The 21,400-nt window shown below is 60.4% G+C and overlaps 9 protein-coding genes across 9 annotated transcripts; 5 read left to right on the top strand and 4 right to left on the bottom strand.

Moving 5' to 3' along the window:
• Positions 1 to 5: 5 nt before the first annotated feature.
• Positions 6 to 2,333, top strand: SPRG_00548 (hypothetical protein). The gene is made up of 11 exons (XM_012338775.1): positions 6 to 226; positions 273 to 655; positions 701 to 879; positions 924 to 1,028; positions 1,077 to 1,206; positions 1,258 to 1,410; positions 1,454 to 1,529; positions 1,585 to 1,745; positions 1,791 to 1,940; positions 1,992 to 2,047; positions 2,109 to 2,333. The coding sequence occupies exons 1-11, from the start codon at positions 45 to 47 to the stop codon at positions 2,277 to 2,279; spliced, it is 1,746 nt and encodes a 581-aa protein (XP_012194165.1). The 5' UTR covers positions 6 to 44; the 3' UTR covers positions 2,280 to 2,333.
• A 42-nt stretch (positions 2,334 to 2,375) lies between these two features.
• SPRG_00547 (hypothetical protein) lies at positions 2,376 to 4,693 on the top strand (the record flags this gene model as incomplete). The annotated part of the gene is made up of 6 exons (XM_012338774.1): positions 2,376 to 2,577; positions 2,621 to 3,013; positions 3,062 to 3,179; positions 3,227 to 3,394; positions 3,442 to 4,351; positions 4,400 to 4,693. The coding sequence occupies 6 exons, from the start codon at positions 2,376 to 2,378 to the stop codon at positions 4,673 to 4,675; spliced, it is 2,067 nt and encodes a 688-aa protein (XP_012194164.1). The 3' UTR covers positions 4,676 to 4,693.
• Positions 4,694 to 4,973: 280 nt separating this feature from the next.
• Positions 4,974 to 6,568, bottom strand: SPRG_00546 (hypothetical protein; the record flags this gene model as incomplete). Its single annotated transcript, XM_012338773.1, has 5 exons — positions 6,457 to 6,568; positions 6,224 to 6,411; positions 6,048 to 6,166; positions 5,625 to 6,000; positions 4,974 to 5,576 (listed from the first exon to the last, which is right to left on the bottom strand). Exons 1-5 carry the CDS (start codon positions 6,548 to 6,550, stop codon positions 4,974 to 4,976), a joined length of 1,380 nt encoding a protein of 459 aa, XP_012194163.1. The 5' UTR covers positions 6,551 to 6,568.
• A 384-nt stretch (positions 6,569 to 6,952) lies between these two features.
• On the bottom strand, positions 6,953 to 9,278 carry SPRG_00545 (hypothetical protein; the record flags this gene model as incomplete). Its single annotated transcript, XM_012338772.1, has 7 exons — positions 6,953 to 7,302; positions 7,346 to 7,595; positions 7,640 to 7,829; positions 7,878 to 8,040; positions 8,084 to 8,380; positions 8,434 to 8,694; positions 8,744 to 9,278. 7 exons carry the CDS (start codon positions 9,276 to 9,278, stop codon positions 6,986 to 6,988), a joined length of 2,013 nt encoding a protein of 670 aa, XP_012194162.1. The 3' UTR covers positions 6,953 to 6,985.
• Positions 9,279 to 9,394: 116 nt separating this feature from the next.
• On the bottom strand, positions 9,395 to 12,189 carry SPRG_00544 (hypothetical protein). Its single transcript, XM_012338771.1, has 6 exons — positions 11,559 to 12,189; positions 11,250 to 11,515; positions 10,435 to 11,194; positions 10,066 to 10,386; positions 9,791 to 10,020; positions 9,395 to 9,734 (listed from the first exon to the last, which is right to left on the bottom strand). The coding sequence occupies exons 1-6, from the start codon at positions 12,150 to 12,152 to the stop codon at positions 9,434 to 9,436; spliced, it is 2,472 nt and encodes an 823-aa protein (XP_012194161.1). The 5' UTR covers positions 12,153 to 12,189; the 3' UTR covers positions 9,395 to 9,433.
• Positions 12,190 to 12,934: 745 nt separating this feature from the next.
• SPRG_00543 (hypothetical protein) lies at positions 12,935 to 14,175 on the top strand (the record flags this gene model as incomplete). The annotated part of the gene is made up of 1 exon (XM_012338770.1): positions 12,935 to 14,175. Exon 1 carries the CDS (start codon positions 12,994 to 12,996, stop codon positions 14,173 to 14,175), a length of 1,182 nt encoding a protein of 393 aa, XP_012194160.1. The 5' UTR covers positions 12,935 to 12,993.
• A 164-nt stretch (positions 14,176 to 14,339) lies between these two features.
• Positions 14,340 to 17,348, top strand: SPRG_00542 (hypothetical protein; the record flags this gene model as incomplete). Its single annotated transcript, XM_012338769.1, has 17 exons — positions 14,340 to 14,393; positions 14,442 to 14,556; positions 14,604 to 14,677; positions 14,728 to 14,771; positions 14,819 to 14,908; positions 14,955 to 15,157; positions 15,198 to 15,390; positions 15,430 to 15,726; positions 15,776 to 16,008; positions 16,059 to 16,163; positions 16,208 to 16,352; positions 16,406 to 16,468; positions 16,515 to 16,604; positions 16,654 to 16,849; positions 16,891 to 16,994; positions 17,042 to 17,107; positions 17,154 to 17,348. Exons 1-17 carry the CDS (start codon positions 14,360 to 14,362, stop codon positions 17,346 to 17,348), a joined length of 2,247 nt encoding a protein of 748 aa, XP_012194159.1. The 5' UTR covers positions 14,340 to 14,359.
• Positions 17,349 to 17,746: 398 nt separating this feature from the next.
• SPRG_00541 (hypothetical protein) lies at positions 17,747 to 19,308 on the top strand (the record flags this gene model as incomplete). The annotated part of the gene is made up of 2 exons (XM_012338768.1): positions 17,747 to 18,232; positions 18,301 to 19,308. The coding sequence occupies 2 exons, from the start codon at positions 17,747 to 17,749 to the stop codon at positions 19,306 to 19,308; spliced, it is 1,494 nt and encodes a 497-aa protein (XP_012194158.1).
• Positions 19,309 to 19,415: 107 nt separating this feature from the next.
• Positions 19,416 to 20,802, bottom strand: SPRG_00540 (hypothetical protein; the record flags this gene model as incomplete). The annotated part of the gene is made up of 1 exon (XM_012338767.1): positions 19,416 to 20,802. The coding sequence occupies exon 1, from the start codon at positions 20,793 to 20,795 to the stop codon at positions 19,416 to 19,418; it is 1,380 nt and encodes a 459-aa protein (XP_012194157.1). The 5' UTR covers positions 20,796 to 20,802.
• Positions 20,803 to 21,400: the final 598 nt, after the last annotated feature.

Here is a 21,400-nt window from a genome sequence, read left to right as displayed (position 1 = left end):
TGGAATCATCGTCGCATTCGAGAGTCGAGGACGACGTGGACGGGATGCTGCTGCTGCGCTGGTCGTCTCTCTGTGCGCTCGGCCTCGTCGCCGCCGTCGCCCACGCGCAGAGCTTGCGCCTGCATGCCAACACGACCTCCGTGCAGGTGGCCGACGCCTTGTATGGCACCTCGTGCAGCCAGCGCGACGACTGCGGCTTCTTGCCTGGCCTCGCCTGTATCAACAAGTACGACGCTCCTACATTGATAGCGCCAACATGAACTGCATTGTAGCCTCTGCGCCTACTGCCAGACCGACGCGCAGTGCGGCGCGACGCTGAGTGATGGCTCCAAGCGCTGCCATGTGCAGAGCGGGCGCTTCGTGCGCGTGCCAACGACCTCGGACACGGCGGCGTTCCGCCTCGACCCGGTCACGTACTGCATCGAGAAGGACCTCTTTGCCCCGTTCACGCGCGCCGATGCGTTCTCGACGTTCATGGCGTTTCTTGCGGCCGCCCTCGGCGCGGGCTGCGGCGTCGGCGGCGGCGGGCTCCTCGTGCCGCTCTACATTCTCGTGGTGGGCCTTGGCCCCAAGCACGCGATCCCGCTCTCGAAAGCCACGATTTTTGGCGCGGCCGTCGCTACGTTCCTCGTCAACTACCCGCGCAAACACCCGCGTACGATTGTTACATTTTGCGTTTCAAACATCAATTTTGCGATAGACAAGCCGCACCGACCGGTCATCGACTATGCGCTCGCAGGCATGATGGAGCCGCCGACGCTCATTGGCACCATCTTTGGCGTCATGGCCAACCGCACGTTTCCCCCATGGCTCATCCTCGTCTTGCTCATCACGCTCCTCTCGTACATCTCGTACAAGACGACGCTCAAGGGCAACAAGGTACATTAGCACAGACGCACTCGACGATCCTATTGACCATGTAGCTCTTTGCCAAAGAACAAATCGAGCTTGCAAAAGCGGCCAGCGACGGCAACTCGATCCAGTCGCCAAAAGATACGCTTTCGCTCATGTACCACGAGAAGCGCCAGGTACAACCACATCACTCACCCAATAGTTCATGCTCAGGCTTGCATCAGCGCATCACGGCGGCGGTCGCGGCCAAGAAATGGCTGCTCCTCACCCGCACCAACAAGAAGCGCCGGGCGCTCGTGGCCCAGGACGAAGAAGACTTTCAGAGCCTGCCGCCGCTGGACCTGCCCGTCGCCAGTACGCAGCCCAAGGCTCTCGGATTCGATCTCCTAAATCACTTTTGCCTAGACAAGAAGGCATTTCTCAAGGAGATGAAGCTCAACATTGAGCGCCTTGAGAGCATCGTGTTTCCGTGGCGCTGCGTGCTCCCGCTCGTCGTGTGCTGGGTCGTGCTTCTCGTGCAGATGCTCTTTCTTGGCGGCCACGGCTCGCCCAGCCTCGGTACAGCAACCTCTATGTTTTGGTTCTTATTGGCACTTTGTAGTTGGAATCCACTGCGGCTCGCCCATGTACTGGGCCCTGACGTTCACTCCGCTCCTCGTCCTCGTGTACATTACCTAGTACGTTTCTACGTGTCGTTTGTTAGTAGTGTATGCTGGATTCTTGTCGATGTAGCCACATGGGACTCAACCTCCGCCTTCGCAACCGTCTCCTCGTCGTGAGCGGCACGCCGTTCGTTGACGGCGACGTCCACTGGACCAAGCGCACAACGCAAGTGGTGTTTCCGCTCTACTGCTTTTTCGCAGGCATCGCCGCCGGCCTCCTTGGCATTGGCGGTATCTCCTGACTTTAAAAAATCGGACCCACGATATGCGGGGTAGGGGGCATGGTCAAGGGGCCCGTCATGCTTGAGAACGGCATCCTTCCGGTCGTGCAAACGTCGACCGCGTCGTTTATGATTCTCTTCACGTCCTCGGCGACCACGCTCCAATTTGCGATCGCGGGCATGTTTCCCGGCCAGCTCCAATACGGTACGACTCGCGCGCTCTTGTGATATCAATTTTGACTCGTTTTTTTGGTAGATTATGTGGTTTGGTACATTTTCGTGGGCTTTGGCGGCGGTCTTTTTGGCCAAAAGGTAGGATGTACAATATTGTCCATGGGGGTTGGTTCATTTTTATTATTATTGTCGTGTCTAGTGCGTCGGGTACCTCTTGAAAAAGTACAACCGGACGTCGCTCCTCGTGTACATTCTCGCGTTCACGATCGGCCTCTCGGCGCTCTGCATGGGCTACATTGGCTACCAAACCGCCAAGCACGACGTGGAGAAGGGCATCGACCTCGGCTTCGCGAGCGTCTGCGGCGCTTAAGTACAGACCCACGACTCGATAACTTGATACAAAGCGACTGCTGTCTTGTACGGATAAAACACTGTTTACCGGATTTCTGGAGTGGACCCAACTGCAATGACGGCGCTGCACGACGCGTTCGTGGCCGTCGGCTGCAACAATGGCAGCCACTGCATGTCCCGCGCAGTTGGCTGCGAGGATGGCTACGAGGTGGCGTTTGCGGCCTCGACCATGGTGGCGATCGCGCGCTACAGCGCAACGGCGGCGGTCCCGACGATCGTCCACACACTCCATGGCCACAAGGCGCGCGTCGCCTGCGGTACGCTGCCCGCGTCTGCCTTTTCCTACTGATGTGGCTCTAGTGTACTGGCACGATGCTTCAGCGTGCATTGTCTCGGGCGATGCCAGCGGCGAGGTGCGCCTCTGGCACCGCGCGGCCAACGCCTGGACGTCCGAGGTTGTCGTCGCCGGCGCGGCGTCGTCCGTCTCGGCGCTGACCTGCACGACACTACTGGCGTCATCTCAGCTGTTCGTCTTTGCAGCGCTCTCCAACGGCGACATCGTCGTGGTTGAGCCAGCGACAAGTGCATCAGCGACGCTGTCTCGAAGCGAGCGGCACATCGCCGAAGCCATTGCCGTTGCCCAAGACGGCCGCGGCACACTTCTGCTTGCGCTTGGTGGCGTCGATGCTCTCGTGCACGTCTACACGGTTGATCCGACGCTGCAAGCGCTCTCGCTTGTGAGCTCGCATGCTGGTCGAGTCGACGCGTCACGCTGCCTCCACTCATCGTAGCCTATACTAGGTCACAAGGGCTGGGTGCGGGACCTCGCGTTCTCATCACCGCTCGCCTCGGGCGATATCTTCTTGGCGTCGGCCGCCCAGGACCACAAAATCCGCCTCTGGCGCATTGACGCAGCGCTGTACGACCGCCATTCCTTGGTGAATGGCCGCCTTTACGCTGGAATAGAAACGTAGCATTTGACGCGATGCTCGTGGGCCACGACGACTGGGTCACGAGCGTAAGCTGGACGCCAACCCACTCGCTCCTCTCGAGCTCCATGGACAACCGACTTATCCTCTGGGCGGCAGAGGACGGCGCGGCGTGGCATCCCACAACCCGCATCGGCGATCTCGGGTAGCGTCTTCTTCCCTTTTTCGGTGGCTCGAAGGCGATGTACGTAGTGGCCTTGGTCTCCTGGCCGCCACGTCGTTTGGTGCCGACCTCGTCGCGCTCACCTTTACCGGCGAGCTCTACCGCTGGACGAAAAGTGACGCGCACTACGTGCCAGCGCGGTCCGTCACGGGACACAACCGACCGGTCACCGATGTGGCGTGGGCGCCGTCAGGCGCGTTCTTCGTCTCGGTCTCGCTGGACCAGACGGCGCGGGCGTACCGTCTTTGCGAAACAAGCGAGGTCTCGCGCGCCCAGGTGCATGGCTACGACCTGCAGTGCGCAACGTTCTTGAGCGACGCGCAGTTTGTGAGCGGTGCGGACGAGAAGATCCTCCGCGTCTTTGACGTGCCGTCCGGCATGCACGCGCTCGTCGGCGGTGCGGCGACTGGCGGCGGCTTTGGCGTTCTCCCCGAGCTCAGTTTGACCAACAAGCGCGGCGACATGGACGACACGGCCATTGTCGGCGAGCAGCTCGCGCGCCGGTCGCTTTGGCCCGAAGTACAAAAGCTCTACGGCCACGGCAACGAGCTGCTTTGCGTGCGTCGCAATCATGCCGGTGACCTCTTGGCGTCGACGTGCAAGGCGCGGGACGAGTCGGCCGCGGCAATTTGGCTCTGGCGCAGAGACAAGGCGAGCACGTCGCTCGTGGCAGCGCAGCAGCTGCCAGACCACAGCTCGTCGGTCGTGCAGCTCGCCTTCTCCAGCGACGACAAGTACCTTGCGTCCGTCTCCAAGGACCGCAGCCTCTGCATCTTTGCGGAATCGAATGGCATCTATACACTCGTGCACAAGCAAGCCAAGGCGCATAAGCGCATCATTTGGAGCTGCGACTGGCTGCCGCACGAAGCCGTCCTTGCAACCGGGTCGCGCGATGAGACCATTGCACTCTGGGGGCTCGTGGCCGGTGTCTGGCAGCAGGTAGGACCGTGCTGTCTACCAAATTTCAAGATGGATACGTCGTTGTAGGTGGCGGCGCCGATGATATTGCCCGCGGCTGTGACGGCCGTTGCCTTTGCGCCAACGAGCGCAACACCAGTGCTCGCCGTCGGTCTCGAGTCGGGGCTCATTGTGCTCTGTGACATTAAACGCACCGAGCCGGCTGGTCGATTCCAGATGACGCGTCGCATCGAAGTCGTCGCGGCCCACGCGGCCAAAGTCACTCGGCTGGCGTGGCACCCGAACGAAATGACGCTGCTCAGCTGCAGTGAGGACGCCAGTGTCAAGCTCTTCTCGCTTCAATAATGCACGCGCCAAGAGGCTTTGCTAGACTCTCACCACACCCTCATCCCACGCAACCAACGCGCCTCGCCAGGAGTCGTTCCTGGCGCATGTGTCTGCACAACACAGTGGACCGCATTTCATCCGCAACAGCACCACGAAACGCACCGGGGATAAGGGACAAGCGACCTGTGCTGAGGAGCTGTCTGGGTCACATGCGCGTGTGCGGGTCGGTTGGTCTACCACGCTCTGCAGTAGGAACAGTAGGAACTGTCGATGCGAGAAGGTACTCAAAGACACAAAGCGTGCGTTTGTACGATGGTTATCCGCACCACGTGAAGCTCAGGCTCTTGCACTGCGCCTCGGACCAGCCATCAAAGCAACCCTTGATCGGCTCGTAGAAGCAATTGAAGCACGAACCGCAGATCGCATCGGGACGCACACCGGGCTCGGTCGGCGCCGGCGTCACCGTCGAAAGTTCTGGCGTTGGCGCCATCGTCACCGTCGTCGGCACTGGCGTCACCGTCGTCGGCACTGGCGTCACCGTCGTCGGCGCAGGCGTCACCGTCGTCGGCACAGGCGTCACCGTCGTCGGCGCAGGCGTCACCGTGGTTGGCGCAGGCGTCGACACGATGGCAGGCGGAGCGGTCGTGGCGACGGCCAACTGCGTCGGCGACTGCGGATGAAGACGAGCAACAACGGATTTGGTCGTCACAAAGCCTTGGTCAATGTCGGCCGAACCGGCGTAGATCATGATGCCACCGGCGCCCTTGGCATAGCGAATGTAGGCGTCGACGACATCGGGCGACGGCCCAGGGCCCCACGCACAGCCCGACCCGGTGCACATACCGACCGTGATCTTGTCCTTGGACACGTGGCGCTGCCACTGCGGAAACGTCTGGTGCACGGCGGCCTCGTAAATGGGCTGTCGAAAAAAGTGAGCTGCTTTTCTTGGAGCAAAGCGGATCTATACCATGGCGAGCTTCGGGTCGCGGTCAATGTTGTAGGCCATGACGTTGACCCAGTCGACGAGGCGCTCGACGCCTCTCGCGAAGCAGCGCATGCCCTTGTAACAATGCGGGTTGGCCTCCATCATGTAGGCGTCGTACGTCAGCAAGAGGTTGAGCGGTCGGAACGCGTTGCGGAGCGCCGTCATGTACGACACGATCGCGCGGCTGCTGTAGCCGGCTTCGAGGTAGTTGGTCTCGTCGTCGATGTCGATGCCGTCAAACTGAAACTTGTCGACAAGCGACATGACGCTCCGGACAAAGCGCGGCGGGTCGCGGATGCTGGCCATGCCGACGTTGTTGTTGGCACCGCCAACGACGCCCAGCGAGTAGATGCAGCGCCTACCAATTGGTTCAGTGGGATGGGCATGCGACGGGGCGGTTCGTACGCGCGGAGCGCCTGCACGCAGGACGTCAGGAGCGCGTCCGGCGTCTGGAATCGCGGAATCACTTCGCCCGCCTCGACTTGAGCAAAGCCCCAGAGGACATGCGTGACGCCGTCCGGAATCTAATACATTACGTCACGACACGACGACGACGACGGGCGGCGTGGTGTAGTATTTACCTGTTCGCAGCCGCCGACTTCCGACTGCCAGAAGAGCACGACGCGCTCGTGCGGCGCAATGTGCGGGCAGTGGGCCGGACGCCGAGGCAATGAGGCGTCCAGCGCAAGCGCTGAGCTGACTACGTCATGGAGGGGCGACGGCGCCGGATGGAGCGACGCGGCGAGGCCGCAGCCCGCCAGCACCAGCGCTACGCACGTGCTGAGACCAACGAAGCTACGAACGGCGGATGTACCTGCGGCCGCGTAGGCGATGAAGCGCGCAGTCCAGCGCGACCGGGCGCGCTCGGATGGGTAGGCGATGAGTGGGTCACGTTCGGCTGGCGCCATTCCCGTCGAGGTAACAAGCAAATTCGAAAGTGCACTTGCGGCGATCCCAAATTTCGGGTCCACGGGCGTTTTCCCTAATTCGTACCCCGTCGACGGCCAATTCCTGCACATACAAAACATCAGTTGAATGCGGCTGATGACGGGATGCTTGTCGTGTCTTTGGCGCACCACAGAGTGAGCTTACGTACGGTACATGCATCGACCGCAGCATCGACCCTATTTATTGCACTGTCTAATCCTCCACGAGTGCACCATCGCGTTGGGCCGACGCTAGCTCGATTGTGTGGTACAAATAGATCGTATCCGGAACGAATTCCGGATGCAAAGTAGGTTTTAGCTTGGGTCATATGGGACGTGCGCTGCAATGTACACTGTAGACGGGCCAGCTGATGCCTATCAACCTGGCTGCAAAGATGAGATATTTTTATTGGCCTGCTATCTACTTTTGTCTGGCACGGCGTCGGCGTCGGCCTGCCTCCTCCACTCCGCCGCATTGGCGTCGACGTTGTCGACGACGTCTTGGATGGTTGTGAATTCGACGACCGCGGCCGCGATCGAGTAGAGGGGCATGACAATAAACTCGAAGAAGCCAAGTTGGCTCTTGGCAAACTTGGTCGCACTCGCGTCCTTGCGCTGACAGAGCGGCGAAATCGGGAGCTTCTGGGCGGCTTCGAGGTCGCCTTGGCGGTAAAACTCTTCTTGCACGAGGTTGGCCCATTTCTGATGCAGCTCAAACGGCTGCATGGCGTGGCCTACAAAGCAGTCAATACTGTGGGACAAGGACGGGAAGCGCACCAATGTCGGCCATCATCAAGAGCGTTCGCATCGTGTAGTCGTCGTCGAGGTACCGCGTCTCGGCGGTCGTGCCGTACGTCTTGCTCTTGAGGTGGTTGACGTGCTGCACGTGCTTGGCGAGGTCTGTCGCGAGCACGAGCTGGATGATCATCTGCCGGCACTGGCCGCGCGCTTCGGTCGACAGATTCTGAAAAGGGTTGCACCCGGTCTTGCGACTGAGCTCAAACGCGCGCGCAAGGTGCATCCGCTCCTATGATACTTGCATGGATTCTTTATCCGTCATGGCAAGTGTACCAGCACCGAGTCGTCCGAGTACTGTAGCGCGAGCGGGTGGTTGCTATGAATGAGAAAGGTATTGTTGACGCCGGGGTGGTCGACGTCGTGGACGGCAGCCGCAACGAGAAGCGAGTAGAGCTGCAGCGGCTTGAGTCGTGTGACGCGCAGCATGAGCTGGTGCACGTCCCAGATGACGCTGGCCGCGTGCCTGGCAAGTACGTACATGAGGCTAGGAACATTTGTAGACAAGTTGTACATGGCGTTGTGGTACGGGTTGGACGCGTGGTAGTGGCCTTCGACCTCGATGGCAAACTCGGCGATGTTGCCCATCGAGACGCCGAGCGTGCCAAAGAGGTGCTGGTGCGCGAGCGTCGCGAGCAAGATGGACGTCATGGGGTACTGGCAGTGCTGGGTGAGCTCTACATGTCGTCGTCAGTGGTGCAAGTCGTCGATCAAGCGAACCGAAAATGTTGATCGAGCCGGACCCGCAGTGGTCGAGGAGCCACTCGGGCGAAAACATGCTTGGCTCGGCCGTCGGAATTGACGCGAGCGTCGGCGCCCGCAGTTCTTGCGAGGCCGACGGGTACAAGACCCGGATCTGCTGCACGATCGAGTTTTGCAGCGCGACGTCCGACTTGCGCCGCGACTGGACGCGCAGAGTCGACTCGCGCCGCTTCCGAAGCCGCTTGTTGGTGCTTTCGAGGAGCCGCCACCACTCGCCGACTTCGTGGTCGTCGCCGCCCGTGGGTATCGGCAACGCTGTGCACAATGTGTGAGACCGATGGATTTCTATCAATCTTTCAACTACGTACTCGTGAACAAATCGGTCTCGGAGAGGAGCGTTTGGAGCACGACGTCGAGGGCTTTCGTCGTCGGGTATTGCAAGCGCAGTTGACAGAGCGTCTCGAGGACGAGCTCCATGCCACTGTGCGCGCTTGGGCTGGGCAATTCGGCCACGTCGGTTAGATCGGCCGTGGACTGTACGAAGCGAAGCCGCTGCGTGTGCTTGCGCTCGTAATAGTCGCGTGTCAGGACCGCGAGAAAGCTCACATGGACAGCAAACCCGACCCAATCTAGTCGACACTCGTAACCATTCATCATGCAAGCATGGGCGAGGCGAACCTTGGGTGGTGACGCCCCACACAACCCCGCTCGAGACGACGACGACGCCGATGAACGCGACGAATTCGACAAAGCGCATGTGCCACGTGAGCGCAATGGTGACGGCAAGCAGCGTGATGAGGTACATCGGTTGGTTTGTGGCGTAGACGAGCAGCTCGACCGTCGCCAGCGTCGCCAGCGCTAGAAACGCCCGAAGACAGCACCACCGCCAGAGCCCTTGGTTCACGAAGACCAAGCTTGCATACGCTGCCATGACGCAGCACTGCAGGCCGCCGAGAACCGGGAGCACCCATGACGTCGCGCTCGCGTGGTAGACGGAAAGCAGTTCGTTCTTGGCGAGGAGCACGACGCACCAAAGGCACGCCACAAACCCGAGTGTCCCGCCCACGGCGCGCTTGACGCGGTACCGATCCCACTGGCTGCGTTCGTACTGTCCTTCGAGCGACGGGTCGCCAAAGGTGAGCGAGAGCTTTCTCGGGATCGCGTGCATGAGCGGCCCGGATCGTGGGAGCGGCGCGACCACGGGACGCGCCATGCCTCGAGTTATTTCCGGCCGAAAACGTCTGCAACAGAACCGACAACCCAAGCGAGCCAGTCGTGCGACGCGCCCTTTTGTGCGGTTTTATGGGGACGTGCCTTGGACAAGGCGTTGTGGGCAAGAAGAATAAGCTAATTAGTAAAAAGGGCTGACTAAAACGACCGGCGCTGGGCGCGGCTGCTGCGCCGCTCCACCGACCGCTTTTGCTTGGTGTTGGTGATGAGAAGCGCGGCGACCATACCGTTGCCGTACGACAGCTTGTGCGCGCCCGTCATGATGCCAATCTGCGTCATCGAGACGGTGCCGGCAATCGCAGAGTAGAGGTTGCGGCCCATGCCGTGCAGCACCGCGTCACGCAGCAGCGGCGCGTCGTCGCCCAAGTGCTGGAGGATGCTCGCGCCAATCGTCACATAGCAGCCAATCACTTCTTCCTCCTCCCGGCACGCATGGAGTCTACGTGTCATTTCATGAGAGTTTGGACATCAATGCACGCGATAGGATGCATGTACCCCGCTGCAATGTCGTCCGGGATCATCTTGGTATCCATCGACATGAGGCGGAGCTGGTCGTCGCGCTTGATGGTCGCCGCCAATGTCATGCTCAAGTCCGAGTGCACGCCGACGGGTTCGATCTGCTGGACGTAGACGTCGCCGCCAAGGCCTTTCTGCATGCGCCCAAACGCAGGAAACACCTTTTGGCGCGACCCCATGTACAGCTTGCGCTTGTTGCGGTCGAGCCCCTACGCACGCCTTGGATACATATATAGTAGCACGATCGGACGTACGTCTTTGAGCACTTGCAGCGGCGGCTGGTGGTCGAGCTCGAGGAGGCGCTTCCCGTCGGCTTTCGTCACCGAGAAGACGCGTTCGTTGGGCTCGTAGCACGTAAAGTACGCTTCGGTCACTTGCATGCTGGGACTGCACATGGCCAAGACGATGCCGGGCTGGTCGTCGGTCATGACAAACACGCCGTGCGCGCCGCTGCCGCAGAGACGACTGTGCTTGCTGGTCGCACCGAGGATCGTTGCGGACGTGTCCAGCATGCCTTCGACCGTTCGGACCACGGGTTCCTCGTAGCCGTCGGTCGGCATGAGCCAGAGCATGTCCTACGAATCCATTTCAATCGTTTCTCATCCAAGAAGAGAGTATCGGACCGGACTCTCGGTCGGGCCGAGCTCGAGATCCAGAATGCTCTGTTTGATGCATTGGCGCGTCGCCTCCTTGGGTTCGATGCCTTGAAAGCCGACGCCGTTGGCCGTAAAGCTGCCGTCCACGTCGTAGAGGCCCCAGAGACTGAGCAAATGCGGGTACTTGTCGAGCTTGCCGTCCACGCCGCCTTCAAAATACGTCACGTCGCCCTTCTCCATCGAGAGCGCCGCGCCACAGAAAACAAGCTCGGGTGCCAGCCGATGCAGTGTCTCGGCAATCAAGTGCGGGTCGTGCGCACACGAGTAGTTGACAAGGGCAAAGTGCGGTCGATTGAGCTGAAGGGGCCCGGTCACGAGCTGGTGCCACGCGCCCTCGACGGCGGCCACCGTGTCGTCGACGACCGACGCCGACGCTCCGACGCGCACCGAGTGAAAGATCGGCTTTTGCAGCGGCAGCGAGTTCAAATGCGGGTGGTACGACGACGTGTGCAGATGCATTTCAAAGTCCGTCATGGGCGGGTCGAGGCCCAAGGTCGTGTTGGAGCGCGAGAACCGGTTGGTGTGGACCACCGATGGCATCAGATTGCTGCGGGCCTTGAGCGAACACGGCGTGCAGAGCCGCGTGAGGAGCTCGCCATTGTTCTTGACGGGCACCGACCACTTGCGCGAGCAGTTGCCGCAGACGACTTCGCCGCACGCGCGGCAGTGGTGTCGCGCCCGCACCAGCGTGAACGTCTGTGTGCACACACAGCACTCGCGCCGGGACCTAGCAACGTCGTCTTTTGTGAGACACGACGATGAAGGTCGTTGAGATGTCCCACCGGTCGTCGACCCATTGGTCGCGCGGCAAGATCGGAATCGGCTGGAAGAGCGTGTTGATGAGCATCTCGCGAATGTTGCGCAGCCGATCGGCGTACGCAGAGATGATGCGATCGACGCTAATGCCAAGGTTCTTGGGAAAGTCCATGATGTACATGGCCGTGACTTCGTGGATGACCGAGTCGGGCGCACTCGGCTGCACGAGGAAGACGCCCTTGCGGATGAGGCCGCGCTTGCACTTAAGCGCGCTCACGCGGCGGAGGTCCGCCTACGATAGTATGTTGCATGAAGGGACGAGCCATAACCTGTACCTCGGGGTAGTCGCAGCTCTGGATGTAGCCAAAGCCACACTGCACGTTCTCGATGGTCTCGACGTCGGCGAATTCTTCAAAGACAAAGTCGGTCGGAGTGCCCATGCGGCCCGTGATGCGGTTGGTCAAGAGGTGCGACGCGTGCCACTTGACGCAGTGGCGCGGGTACGTCGGTAGCTCCGAGACCTCGTCGTCCTCGACCTGGTGCAACACAGCCGCGTCGACAAACTTGGGAAACATGCGCTTCTCCATGTGCAAGTACTCGATCGGCGACTTGGGCACGAGCGCGTCCATGATGGTCTCGAGGTACGACTTGATCTCGACGCTAATGCGGAAGCTCACGCGCGTCGTGAGCGAGTTGCCGTGCTTCTCGCGCTCCAGGCGATGGATGGACACCTCCTTGTCCTTCTTGACGAAGCGCCAATCGAGCTGCTTGAGCTTCGTATTGCACGTCGCCGTGAGGCTCAGGCTCGGCAGCGCCTGCCGGGCGCGGATCGCAATGTCAAACTTCTGCGCGCTCGTGCCATCGAAGGAGCTCGGCCGGACGGGCTCGACCGACTCAAAGTCCAGCTCGTCGACGTCGAAGCGGTCCATGGCAGCAAGGATGACCAGCGGTCGGTCGGTCGGTCGCAGTCAAATACTAAAACCCACCGCCAACCGGCGGTCCAGTAAAGTACGCCCGGACTTTAACCCACCATGCGTTTTTACTATAACGCATACACGGACGCTAAAACGCCGGTCCGTGCGCCTTGCGAACGACCTCGCACGTTGCGCCGGTCGTCGCTCGAAGAACGACGACCAAAGCTGCAGCAACACACCACGAGGAGGCTGCGCGTCCATCCGAAGCCGTTGCTTTGCGCTGACCAGCTGGCGATCTTGGCTGCTGGATCTCCTCCGACAGGCCGAGCACCCTCCCAACAAACCCTCGCAGCGCCATTCACATCTCAACGTCGACGAAATGTACCGTAGTGGTACCTGTATGTAGATCGTTCAGGATCGCTTCTACGTGCGGTAGACAGCGCTGCCCTGTCTCGTCCGGTGGTTGAAATTTTCTGTCGACCAAAGCTACTCGTGTGTAAGGAGGTAGCTACTCGCGCCGTTCCAAGCACCACCGCCGGCGGTCGAAGTGGAAGCGACCATGGCTGACCCATCGACATCCTGCGGTGTAATGATCGGCGGCCGCAGCAGCAACAACAGCAACAAGAGCCACGAGTAATAGCTCGAAGGCGACGAGTTCGACGCCCACGCTACCCTGCCGTTGCGACGGGCGATGCCATGACGAGCGTGATGATGCTGAGGACGCCAGGTTCCGAGAGACCGCGTGGCGAGGCCTTTTAACCTTTTAACGCAGGCGCATAATAAAACGTAAAGATCAAGGCGGTTCTAGATCTTGGCGTGAGTAACGCGTCGCCAAGACCGCTAATAATCCAAGAGCATGGGCGCGCTGTGCCAGAAGGAGGCCGCGCACGACGTCGCCGCGCCCAGCGCCCGGACGCTGCATGTGATCCTCGTCTACTCCAACCCGCAAGGCTTTGCGAGCCGGCGGCGGCTCCTGCTGCAAACGCACCGCCACCTGCTGGCGCTGCAGGCGGCGCTCCGCGGCCAGGACTCGCTCGAGATTGCCGTGGCCCAGATCGCGTACGATAGCCTCGACTTTGTGAGCTTGGACGTGATCGGGCAGTACGATCTCAACCTGCGGACGCCGTCCGTGAATGCGATCTGGAGCAAAGAGAACCTCATCAACCTCTCGGTGCGCAACATCCTCCAGCGCACGGCCCACTGCGCCGAGTACTTTGCGTACGTCGACGCCGACATTACGTTCGAGAGCCCGCACGTGGTGAGCGACACGCTCGACCGACTGCACCCGCACGCGATGCTACAGCTCTTCGAGACCGCAACGCTTGAGAACCCGACGCCGATTGTCGTCAAGGGCTTTGGGTACCAGTACCACATGAACAACAAGCTCGCGTCCGCGCTCAAGAACGTCGCGAACGACCACGAAGAGTACTGGCACCCGGGCTTTGCGTGGGCGCTGCACCGCGATGTCTTCCTTGCCACGGGCGGTCTCATCGAGCGCTCGTACGGCTCGGCGGACCGCCATATGGCCATGGCGATCCTCGGCCGCGCCCAAGACTCGATCCCGTCCAACTGCAACGTCGCGCCCGCGTACTCGCAGATGATTTTGGACTGGCAAGCTGTCGCGACCGAGTACGGCGTGCAGCTGGGCTATGTCCCGGGGTCCATCTTCCATAGCTGGCACGGGTCGCTCGTGAACCGCCAGTACATGGGCCGGTGGCACACACTCACCAAGCACCAATTTGACCCGTTCGAACACCTTCACGTGAGTCCCGAGACAGGGCTTCTCGAGTGGTCGGCCGCGGCATCGTTCGAGCTTCGCGACGAAGTGGCCATGTACTTTTCCAACCGCGACGAAGACGAGCCGATGCCAGCTGCGGAATGCAAGGCTACCAAAGATAAGACGTCGTCCGATTCAGTGACGAACGACTCGAGCGACATCACCGTCTCGGTGCCCTACAACGCTCAGCAGCAGCAGCAGCAGCGACGACGAGACGGGGCACCACCACCACCACGACGAGGATGGTCATCACCACCATGACTCCTAACTCCCATCACTCAAACGGGGACCTCGGGCAGTGCCCCGACGACAACAACAACAACTCGTCGTTCCCTACTGTCTACGCGGGTGGGTGCTAAGCACGCAGGACGATGACTGCCATGTTAATAAAGAGAAATGGACATGTGAGATTCATTCCAGTTAGCCGCTATTCTTAGTTTGAGCAATGCAAAACAACCAAGAGGCGCTGGATGCGCTCGGTACTCGCGTCGACGAGGACAGTGGCTACAACAACTAGGATGTGCTAGTGGCCAAGGAACAAGTCGGCGCCAAGAAAGACGACGAGAAGGCGGATCTCCACTTGACGTACCCGACAGGCGAGCAGGCTGTCGTGTTCGACAGCGATGGCTGCGGCTTTTGCTAGTACGTACGAGGCGCTTCTAACGATGACGCACCACCAACATGCGTAGCTACGAGACAGGTCGCGTCGCCGTGTGTGTGAGCAAGGTGAATGCGATTCAGCGCCGCCACACCTTTTACGAGAGTCCGCAACATGCCAGCTTTATATATTATCTTACAAGTGGTGGACTCTAGACAACCGACTCAAGCGCATTTTGTGCTCGATCGACGAACACGTCGTATGTCTCTTCAACGTCGCTTTCCGATTCTAGCAGTTTGCACGTAGGTCGGCGCGGCGGGCAAGCCCCACGGCACCAAGCTCGTCTTGACCAAAGACGGCGCGATCCTCTCGGACGGTCACAATGACATCGTCCACGTACGAAGGTTGTGTCCACGTACTATAAGACAGATTGTGCATGTAGCAATGGCGCTGGAACCCGCACGCGCAGAACGCGGGCACGCCGCCGACGGACCCGATTGTGATTGCACTCAACGAAACCATGACGTTCAAATACGTGGACCGCAAAAACGTGTCGGTGAAATTCGTCAACTGCGGTGTGGCGCTCGAGTTCAACTGCGGCGAGAAGCTCAAGCGCGAAGACACATACCTCGGGCACAGCCGCCGGTACGGCCTCGTCAAACGACGCGCGTTCAAGCCGTAGTAGGATCACGTCGGGGCCACTGCGGGGCAAGCTTTTGGTCGATACGAGCTGTCCCAATCTCGTGCAGCGACAAAAACACATCGAATTGGCGGCTCTGGAGAAGCGCAGCAAGCAGCATCCACGAAGCGTCGACCTGCGCCATCCGTCCATCAAGGAGGTCGTCACGGGCCTCGAACGCAAGTTCGACGCCTACGAGGTGCGCAAGCGTCAACGCATCCGAAATCATCGCGCGTAGGGGTGCAAGGTGACGCCGTACTGCAGCGGCCATTGGCTCCAGGATGCGCGTGAGCGAACGTTGGCCGAGTTGCCCGTGTTGCCGCCGACCGGGTTCGAAGTCGGGACCGAGCCGACCCTCTTTGGGCAGCCCATGCAGGCGCACGAAACCAAACATTTGCTCCAGAAGCTTCAAAACAAGGACGGTCAGTGGCTCGCGTCCCTTGAAATTCGCCAAAAACTCGAGCACGCCAACCCCGTGCTGCCGCGCACCGCGGTGCTCTGCAATGCGAGCGGTCGCTACAGCGTTGACATTCAAGTGCGCCGTACTATAGAGACGGTCGATATGAAAGGTGTATGCCATGTAGGTGCCTGGAGGCAGCGCCGTGTCCATGGGCCAGCGCCTGGAAGTCGTCTCGGCGGCGCAGCTGGACGATTTTCTGGCCACCGACTGTGGCACCGACCAAATCGTGCTCGTCGCGTGCTTGCGCGAAGACGACCGGCTCAGCCGCCACGCCGAGAAGGTCCTCGAGCTCGTGCACCAAGTACTTGGCGAGAAGCCGGACGCGCTCCAAAAGCACGCCTTCTCCCAGTCGCTCGTGTAGGCGTTCGACGACGACGTGCTAGTGACGTCTTATTGTGCCCTCTTAGAGCCAACATCACCAACCACAAGTATCGTCTGGTCAAAGTCGACTTGGCCGAGTCACGAGCGCTCGCCAAGCGCTACCGGGTGCACGCCGCCCCGACCTTTCTCTTGTAGACAACGTACGTGCACGAACGGCTTGCTCATAGAATCCTAGTTTCTTCGAGGGCAAGCTGGTCAGCGTCTCGAGTCTGGGGGGACAAGCCCTGCGCATCGCGCCGACGACCAAGAACGCGAACCTCACGCACCTCATGGACCAGCCGCCGCGGACGCTCTTGATCCAGGCCAACGTCAAACTGCATGTATCCCCGAGATACGGCATCGTGGACAAGTTGTCGTATATGTGTGCCTGTAGGTGGCCAATGAAAAGATCTTGCGGAAGGAGCAATTCGAGTGGGACCTCGCGATGAATGGCGAGGTACGCATCGTAAGGCGACGCGCACCGCGTCAGCTGGACATCCTAGCAAGCCCTCTTGCGCTTTGCCAAGATGAGCAAAGCCGCGGCGGTCAACAATGTCGTGCCCAGCTACGACCTCGTCGTGCTCAGTGACGATGTACCCTCTATGCCATGTATCTCGGCGTATGGAGAGTGTGCATGTATAGCTCAGCGAGGCCGATGGGCGTCTCATTGACCGGTTTCTTCGGTCGGGCGACGGCAAGAAGGGCAAAGCGACGAGCGACACCGTTGTCTGTCTCCTACTGACTGCACCTCATGTCGAAATCGCCTTCTCCACCATGATCTGCGATCCTTGTCGCGTCGCCCATGGCCGCCGCACAAGCGCCGCCGCCGAACTTTCCGGTGCGTCAACGATCCGACTCTGTATTGCAAGCGAGGCGTAGGGGTGTGCCCCCACTGCGGCATTGTCCCGAAGAAGCTTGTGGCCGAGTTGGTGCCGTCGTCCCTCGCCAGCATGGCACACATCGTCGTCTACAAGCACCTTCGGGTGCGATCGCCGATATGGATATCCATCATCATTCGGGTTGAGCGTAGGCGCCAACGCTGCACCGTCTCGCAGAGTCTTGGCGAGATCGCGTACTTCGGCGCAAGTCCGAGCAAGTACGTCGCCGCTCTCGTCCCCTGCTCGTCGCTCAATGATGAGTAGCTGCATCGCGGACCCGAGGTCGAAGCGCACTTGGGCTTTACGCAGGAAGCGTTCTTTCGAGAAATGGACCTCGCGCTTCAAAACGGACGCCAAGGTCACTTTCTCTCCAAGTCGCACATCCCTGACATGGCACTGAGCGCCAACGAGACCTATGTCGGTGCCACCCACCTCACCAAACCTCCGCATTCCGCATAAAGGCCGTCGCATTTGAATTGAGATTCATTCGCCGTGTTGCCCCGCCGCCGAGTACGAAGGATGGCACGCGGAGCTGTACGATCGGCAGAAAAGGGTGCCTACTGGGACATTCTCGGCATTTGCGTACCAACCACAGGCTACGATAATGAACAATCGCGGCAGGTGCTACGGCGAGGCTTTCCTTGCATGGTCCAAAGCACCGAAACACGCGCCCTGTCTTTCGGAATTCGAGGTTGAAGTTGCCGAACGTATGCGATTTGAGAGGTTGTACCTCTACAACTGAATTAACCATCGACATTGCACCAAGGGACACCGGATAATCCGGATACGTCCGAGGATATGGTATCTATATCCGGATACATCGGCCACTCCGTCAACGCGCACTTTTCCTCTCTTCGATGAACGGAAGCGACGAGCTCGTTGCGCGGTGCATGGCGCTGTCCAGCAGCCTCCTCATGGCCTTCCCGACCAAGTCGCCGATGACGCCGTACCTCCCGAACGTCCTCCACGTGCTGCTGCAGGCCCACGCCCTCCCGCCCGACCTCGTGCCCTCGCTGAGCTTTGTCGCGTCGGTCATACAGCAGCTGTCGCAAGGCCAGTACGTCGATCCGAGCGCGATCCACAGTAGCCTCTACCAGCTGCAGGTGCCGCCGCTCAGCGCGTTTGTTCTGCCGCCGCCCGCGCCGTACGGGCTGTACCGCAGCCCGTACCCACCTGCGCCGTTTGGCTACTTTTACCCGGCGCCACCTCCGCAGCTCCAGCGCCACTCGCCAAGCAGTAGCATCGACAGCAACAACAATAGCAGCGAACTGTCGCCACCGCTACCAGCGTCCGAGCCCGACCACCTCGCCTTTTCGTCGCTTGGATTGCATCCACTGGACGCGGTCGAAACCGACGCGCCAACATTCGACCTGCGCCGTTTGGCTACTTTTACCCGGCGCCACCTCCGCAGCTCCAGCGCCACTCGCCAAGCAGTAGCATCGACAGCAACAACAATAGCAGCGAACTGTCGCCACCGCTACCAGCGTCCGAGCCCGACCACCTCGCCTTTTCGTCGCTTGGATTGCATCCACTGGACGCGGTCGAAACCGACGCGCCAACATTCGAGCCCCAAGGGTCTCCCGTTCTCTCAGAGAACGACCAAGAGCTCAGCTTGAGCGCCAAGCCCGCGCCGAGCTTTGGCATGATCTGCTCGCCGCGCCACCGCGTGGACACAGCGCCACGCCACGACGACGATGCTGCCGACGACGTCGAGTTTACCTTTGCCAAGGACATGCTGCTCCATGACTTTGGCGAAGCACCCCGCGTGTACGTGCCGCAAGAAAACAACGATGCAAACGAAGACGAGGACGATGGCACGGCCTTTCATGCACTGCAGTTTGACCCGTTCCTCGCCCACCTGACGACGGACGAGCCGACGCAGAAAGAGCCGCAAAGCCCGAGCACGTCGTCGGAACGCAGCGGCAACGACTCGGACCAAGACGACGATGATAACGACAAACTCGAGGGCGAGAAGGACCACGGCGACGACGCGTCGGCGTCACCAACGGCCACAGAGGACTCGGTCGACGAGGTCGTGGTCAAGCGAGGGTACCTCTACGATGCGCCAACACCGCAAGAGATCCAGAAGCAGTCGATACAAATCCACGCGCCCACCGAGCTGCGTTGCGACATGACGGCGGACGACGTCCGCGCCGCGACCACGAGCTGGGTCGACCGCATGCAAGCCGACGGCCACGCGTTCGACGAGAAGGCCGTGACCAAGTTCTTGGAGCTCGCGACCGCCGACCCGTTCCGCGCCGTCGGCATCACAGTGAGCTTTGAGCTGCGCAAGGAAAGCATCCAGAACAAGTCGGCGTGGCTCAGCCGCGCGTGCTTCAACTGCCAGCGCAAGTACCACCCGCCGACGGGCCGCGGCCGCCGGCACCGTGGCCAAAAGGCAACCAAAGCATCGCGCTAACGCCACTGCGGGAAGAGACTTACGTTGAATAACACTCGCAAGAAAACACACACACACACACACACACAACAAAAAAGTTAGGACGGGATCGACAAGATACGACCACCTTACGTCGACGCACGGGCTTTGGCAAGCGCGTGGAGCGCTTCAAATTCGGACACGAACATGTCGGCAATGTACTGCGGGTCGTCGCAGACGCTTTCATCAGCCCCGACGTTGCAGTCGACGCCATGGGCATACGAAAGAACCGAGATGTTGATGGGGAGAAACCCGCCGGGTGCGAAGAAATGCACATCGTGGAGCCGCTTGCCGCCAAACGAGCACGGCTCTTGGAGACCGGGGACGTTCGAGAAGACGAGCGTCGCTTTGCTGCTCATGACATGCAGGAGCGGTCGCGCGAGCCAGAGCGGGAGATTGGCAATGACGCTGAGACCGAGGAGCGTCAAATGTGGCTCGATCGAGGCCTTCATGGATGCGGCCCGGGCTTTGACGAGGTGCAAGCGCGTCAGGCGGTCGGCTTCGTGCACAGGGAACTGAAAGTAGACAATGCCAAAGTAGTTTTGGAGATGCCGGTTCGCGCTCGGCGACGGGCCGCGGAGGTTGACCGGGAGACTCGCACGCACGCGCGCCGTGGCCTTGAGCCCGCCCGTCTTTTCGAGGTATGCACGCAGCCCGGCCGTGACGCACGCGACAACCACGTCGTTGATCGAGCACTCAAATGTGTTTTTGACAAACTTGAGGTCCGCGAGCGAAACCTTGCCACTCCACGCAGCGCGCATCTTGCCGCTCACGCGCGGCGGGCGGTACGGCGAGACATCCCGTGGGCGAAGCTGGCCAATGGCCGCGGCGATGTTGTTGCCGCCGTTCTTGAGCAGCGAGAGACTCGAGGCCGTCTGTCCGACCTTGACGGGCGCGGCGGTTGGCGTCGGGACCTTGTCGACGGCACTAAACATCATCGACACCAGCGAGATGCCGTCGCCGACAACGTGATGGAAACGCATGACGAGGACGCTCTCGCTCGGGGTGTAGTCTTCGATGAGGATCATCTCCCAGAGCGGCTTGGAGCGGTCCAAGTCGCGCGTGTAGTGCTGGCTCACATACGCTTTGAGCTCGGCTTCGTTGTGCACGTTGGCATTCACGTCAGCGTACACGTGGTCCTCAAGCTTAAAGTTGGCGTCTGGACTCCAGCACGGTCGGCCATGGTGGTAGACGATGCGGTGCTTGAGGCGGTCCTGCTTCTCCACCATGCGGGCTTGCACCAGCGACCGCGCTTCGTCCAGCGAAATGCGATCCATGGTCTGGAACGCGTTGATGATGAACGGGATCTGGTCGTCGAGGAGGAACCAGCAGAGGTCGTGGCCGCGCACGGGCGCGTCGCCAGGCGGCAGCCGGGACCGGGACGGCGACAGCACATAGTACGAGAGGGCGAGCGCCAGCACGAGGTACGCCCACTGCAACGGGCTCGGCAGCCACTCGGCGACAAGCATCGCAAAAGGAAAACTGACCAGCATTTGCAGTCCGTGAAAATCGCGCGAAAAACAGGCGAAACGGCCTTGTACTTGGTTTTTGTATGCGCGCGTTTCTGGTATCCGGATAATCGGAGCCCACGATTGCGTCGACAACGTTCACGTCACTGTCGATGCAACATGGTGCAATGATGGTTGGAAGGTCGCGTGCGTGCGCTTCGTAGCTGCGCATGGTCCCGTATTTTTATCTCAACGTCTCGGCGGAGATGTCAGTGGCGAGATTTTTTTGATTTTTGAAAATCGCACTCCGAAGTGCATCATGGCTCGATGATTTCGCACTGCGCCGCGTCCTAGAACGGTAGGCAGTGGCAGAGAAACGTCGTGTGGCGTTGAACGGGCGCGATGACAACCTGCGCGAAGTCGCCGGATCAGGCCTGTAGACGTGGACGATTACGTGCCACCGTTTCCGCGTCGTCTGAGAGTGTCGTGGTGATCTGCGTGGTGATCACAGCACCATCCCAATCATCGGCGCAGAGACAGACGTGTCTTCCTGGCGACAGCAGCTGGTGGCACGTCACTTGTGTGTGGATATCCTGTCAGAATACATACATTGCCACACTCGATGG

The sequence above is a fragment of the Saprolegnia parasitica genome (assembly GCF_000151545.1).
Source record: "Saprolegnia parasitica CBS 223.65 unplaced genomic scaffold supercont2.2, whole genome shotgun sequence".
In the NCBI taxonomy this organism is placed as follows: domain Eukaryota; phylum Oomycota; class Saprolegniomycetes; order Saprolegniales; family Saprolegniaceae; genus Saprolegnia; species Saprolegnia parasitica.
This window is presented reverse-complemented; position numbering and strand designations above follow the sequence as displayed.

Bases quoted from the DNA above. Each gene is read 5' to 3' on its own strand.
- SPRG_00548 (XM_012338775.1), top strand. From the start codon at position 45: ATGCTGCTGCTGCGCTGGTCGTCTCTCTGTGCGCTCGGCCTCGTCGCC. The intron at 227-272 runs GTACGACGCTCC...ACTGCATTGTAG, and splicing joins GGCCTCGCCTGTATCAACAA to CCTCTGCGCCTACTGCCAGA. The intron at 1,941-1,991 runs GTACGACTCGCG...TTTTTTTGGTAG, and splicing joins TCCCGGCCAGCTCCAATACG to ATTATGTGGTTTGGTACATT.
- SPRG_00544 (XM_012338771.1), bottom strand. From the start codon at position 12,152: ATGGACCGCTTCGACGTCGACGAGCTGGACTTTGAGTCGGTCGAGCCC. The intron at 11,516-11,558 runs GTACAGGTTATG...ATACTATCGTAG, and splicing joins AGAGCTGCGACTACCCCGAG to GCGGACCTCCGCCGCGTGAG. The intron at 9,735-9,790 runs GTACATGCATCC...AATGACACGTAG, and splicing joins CCGGACGACATTGCAGCGGG to ACTCCATGCGTGCCGGGAGG.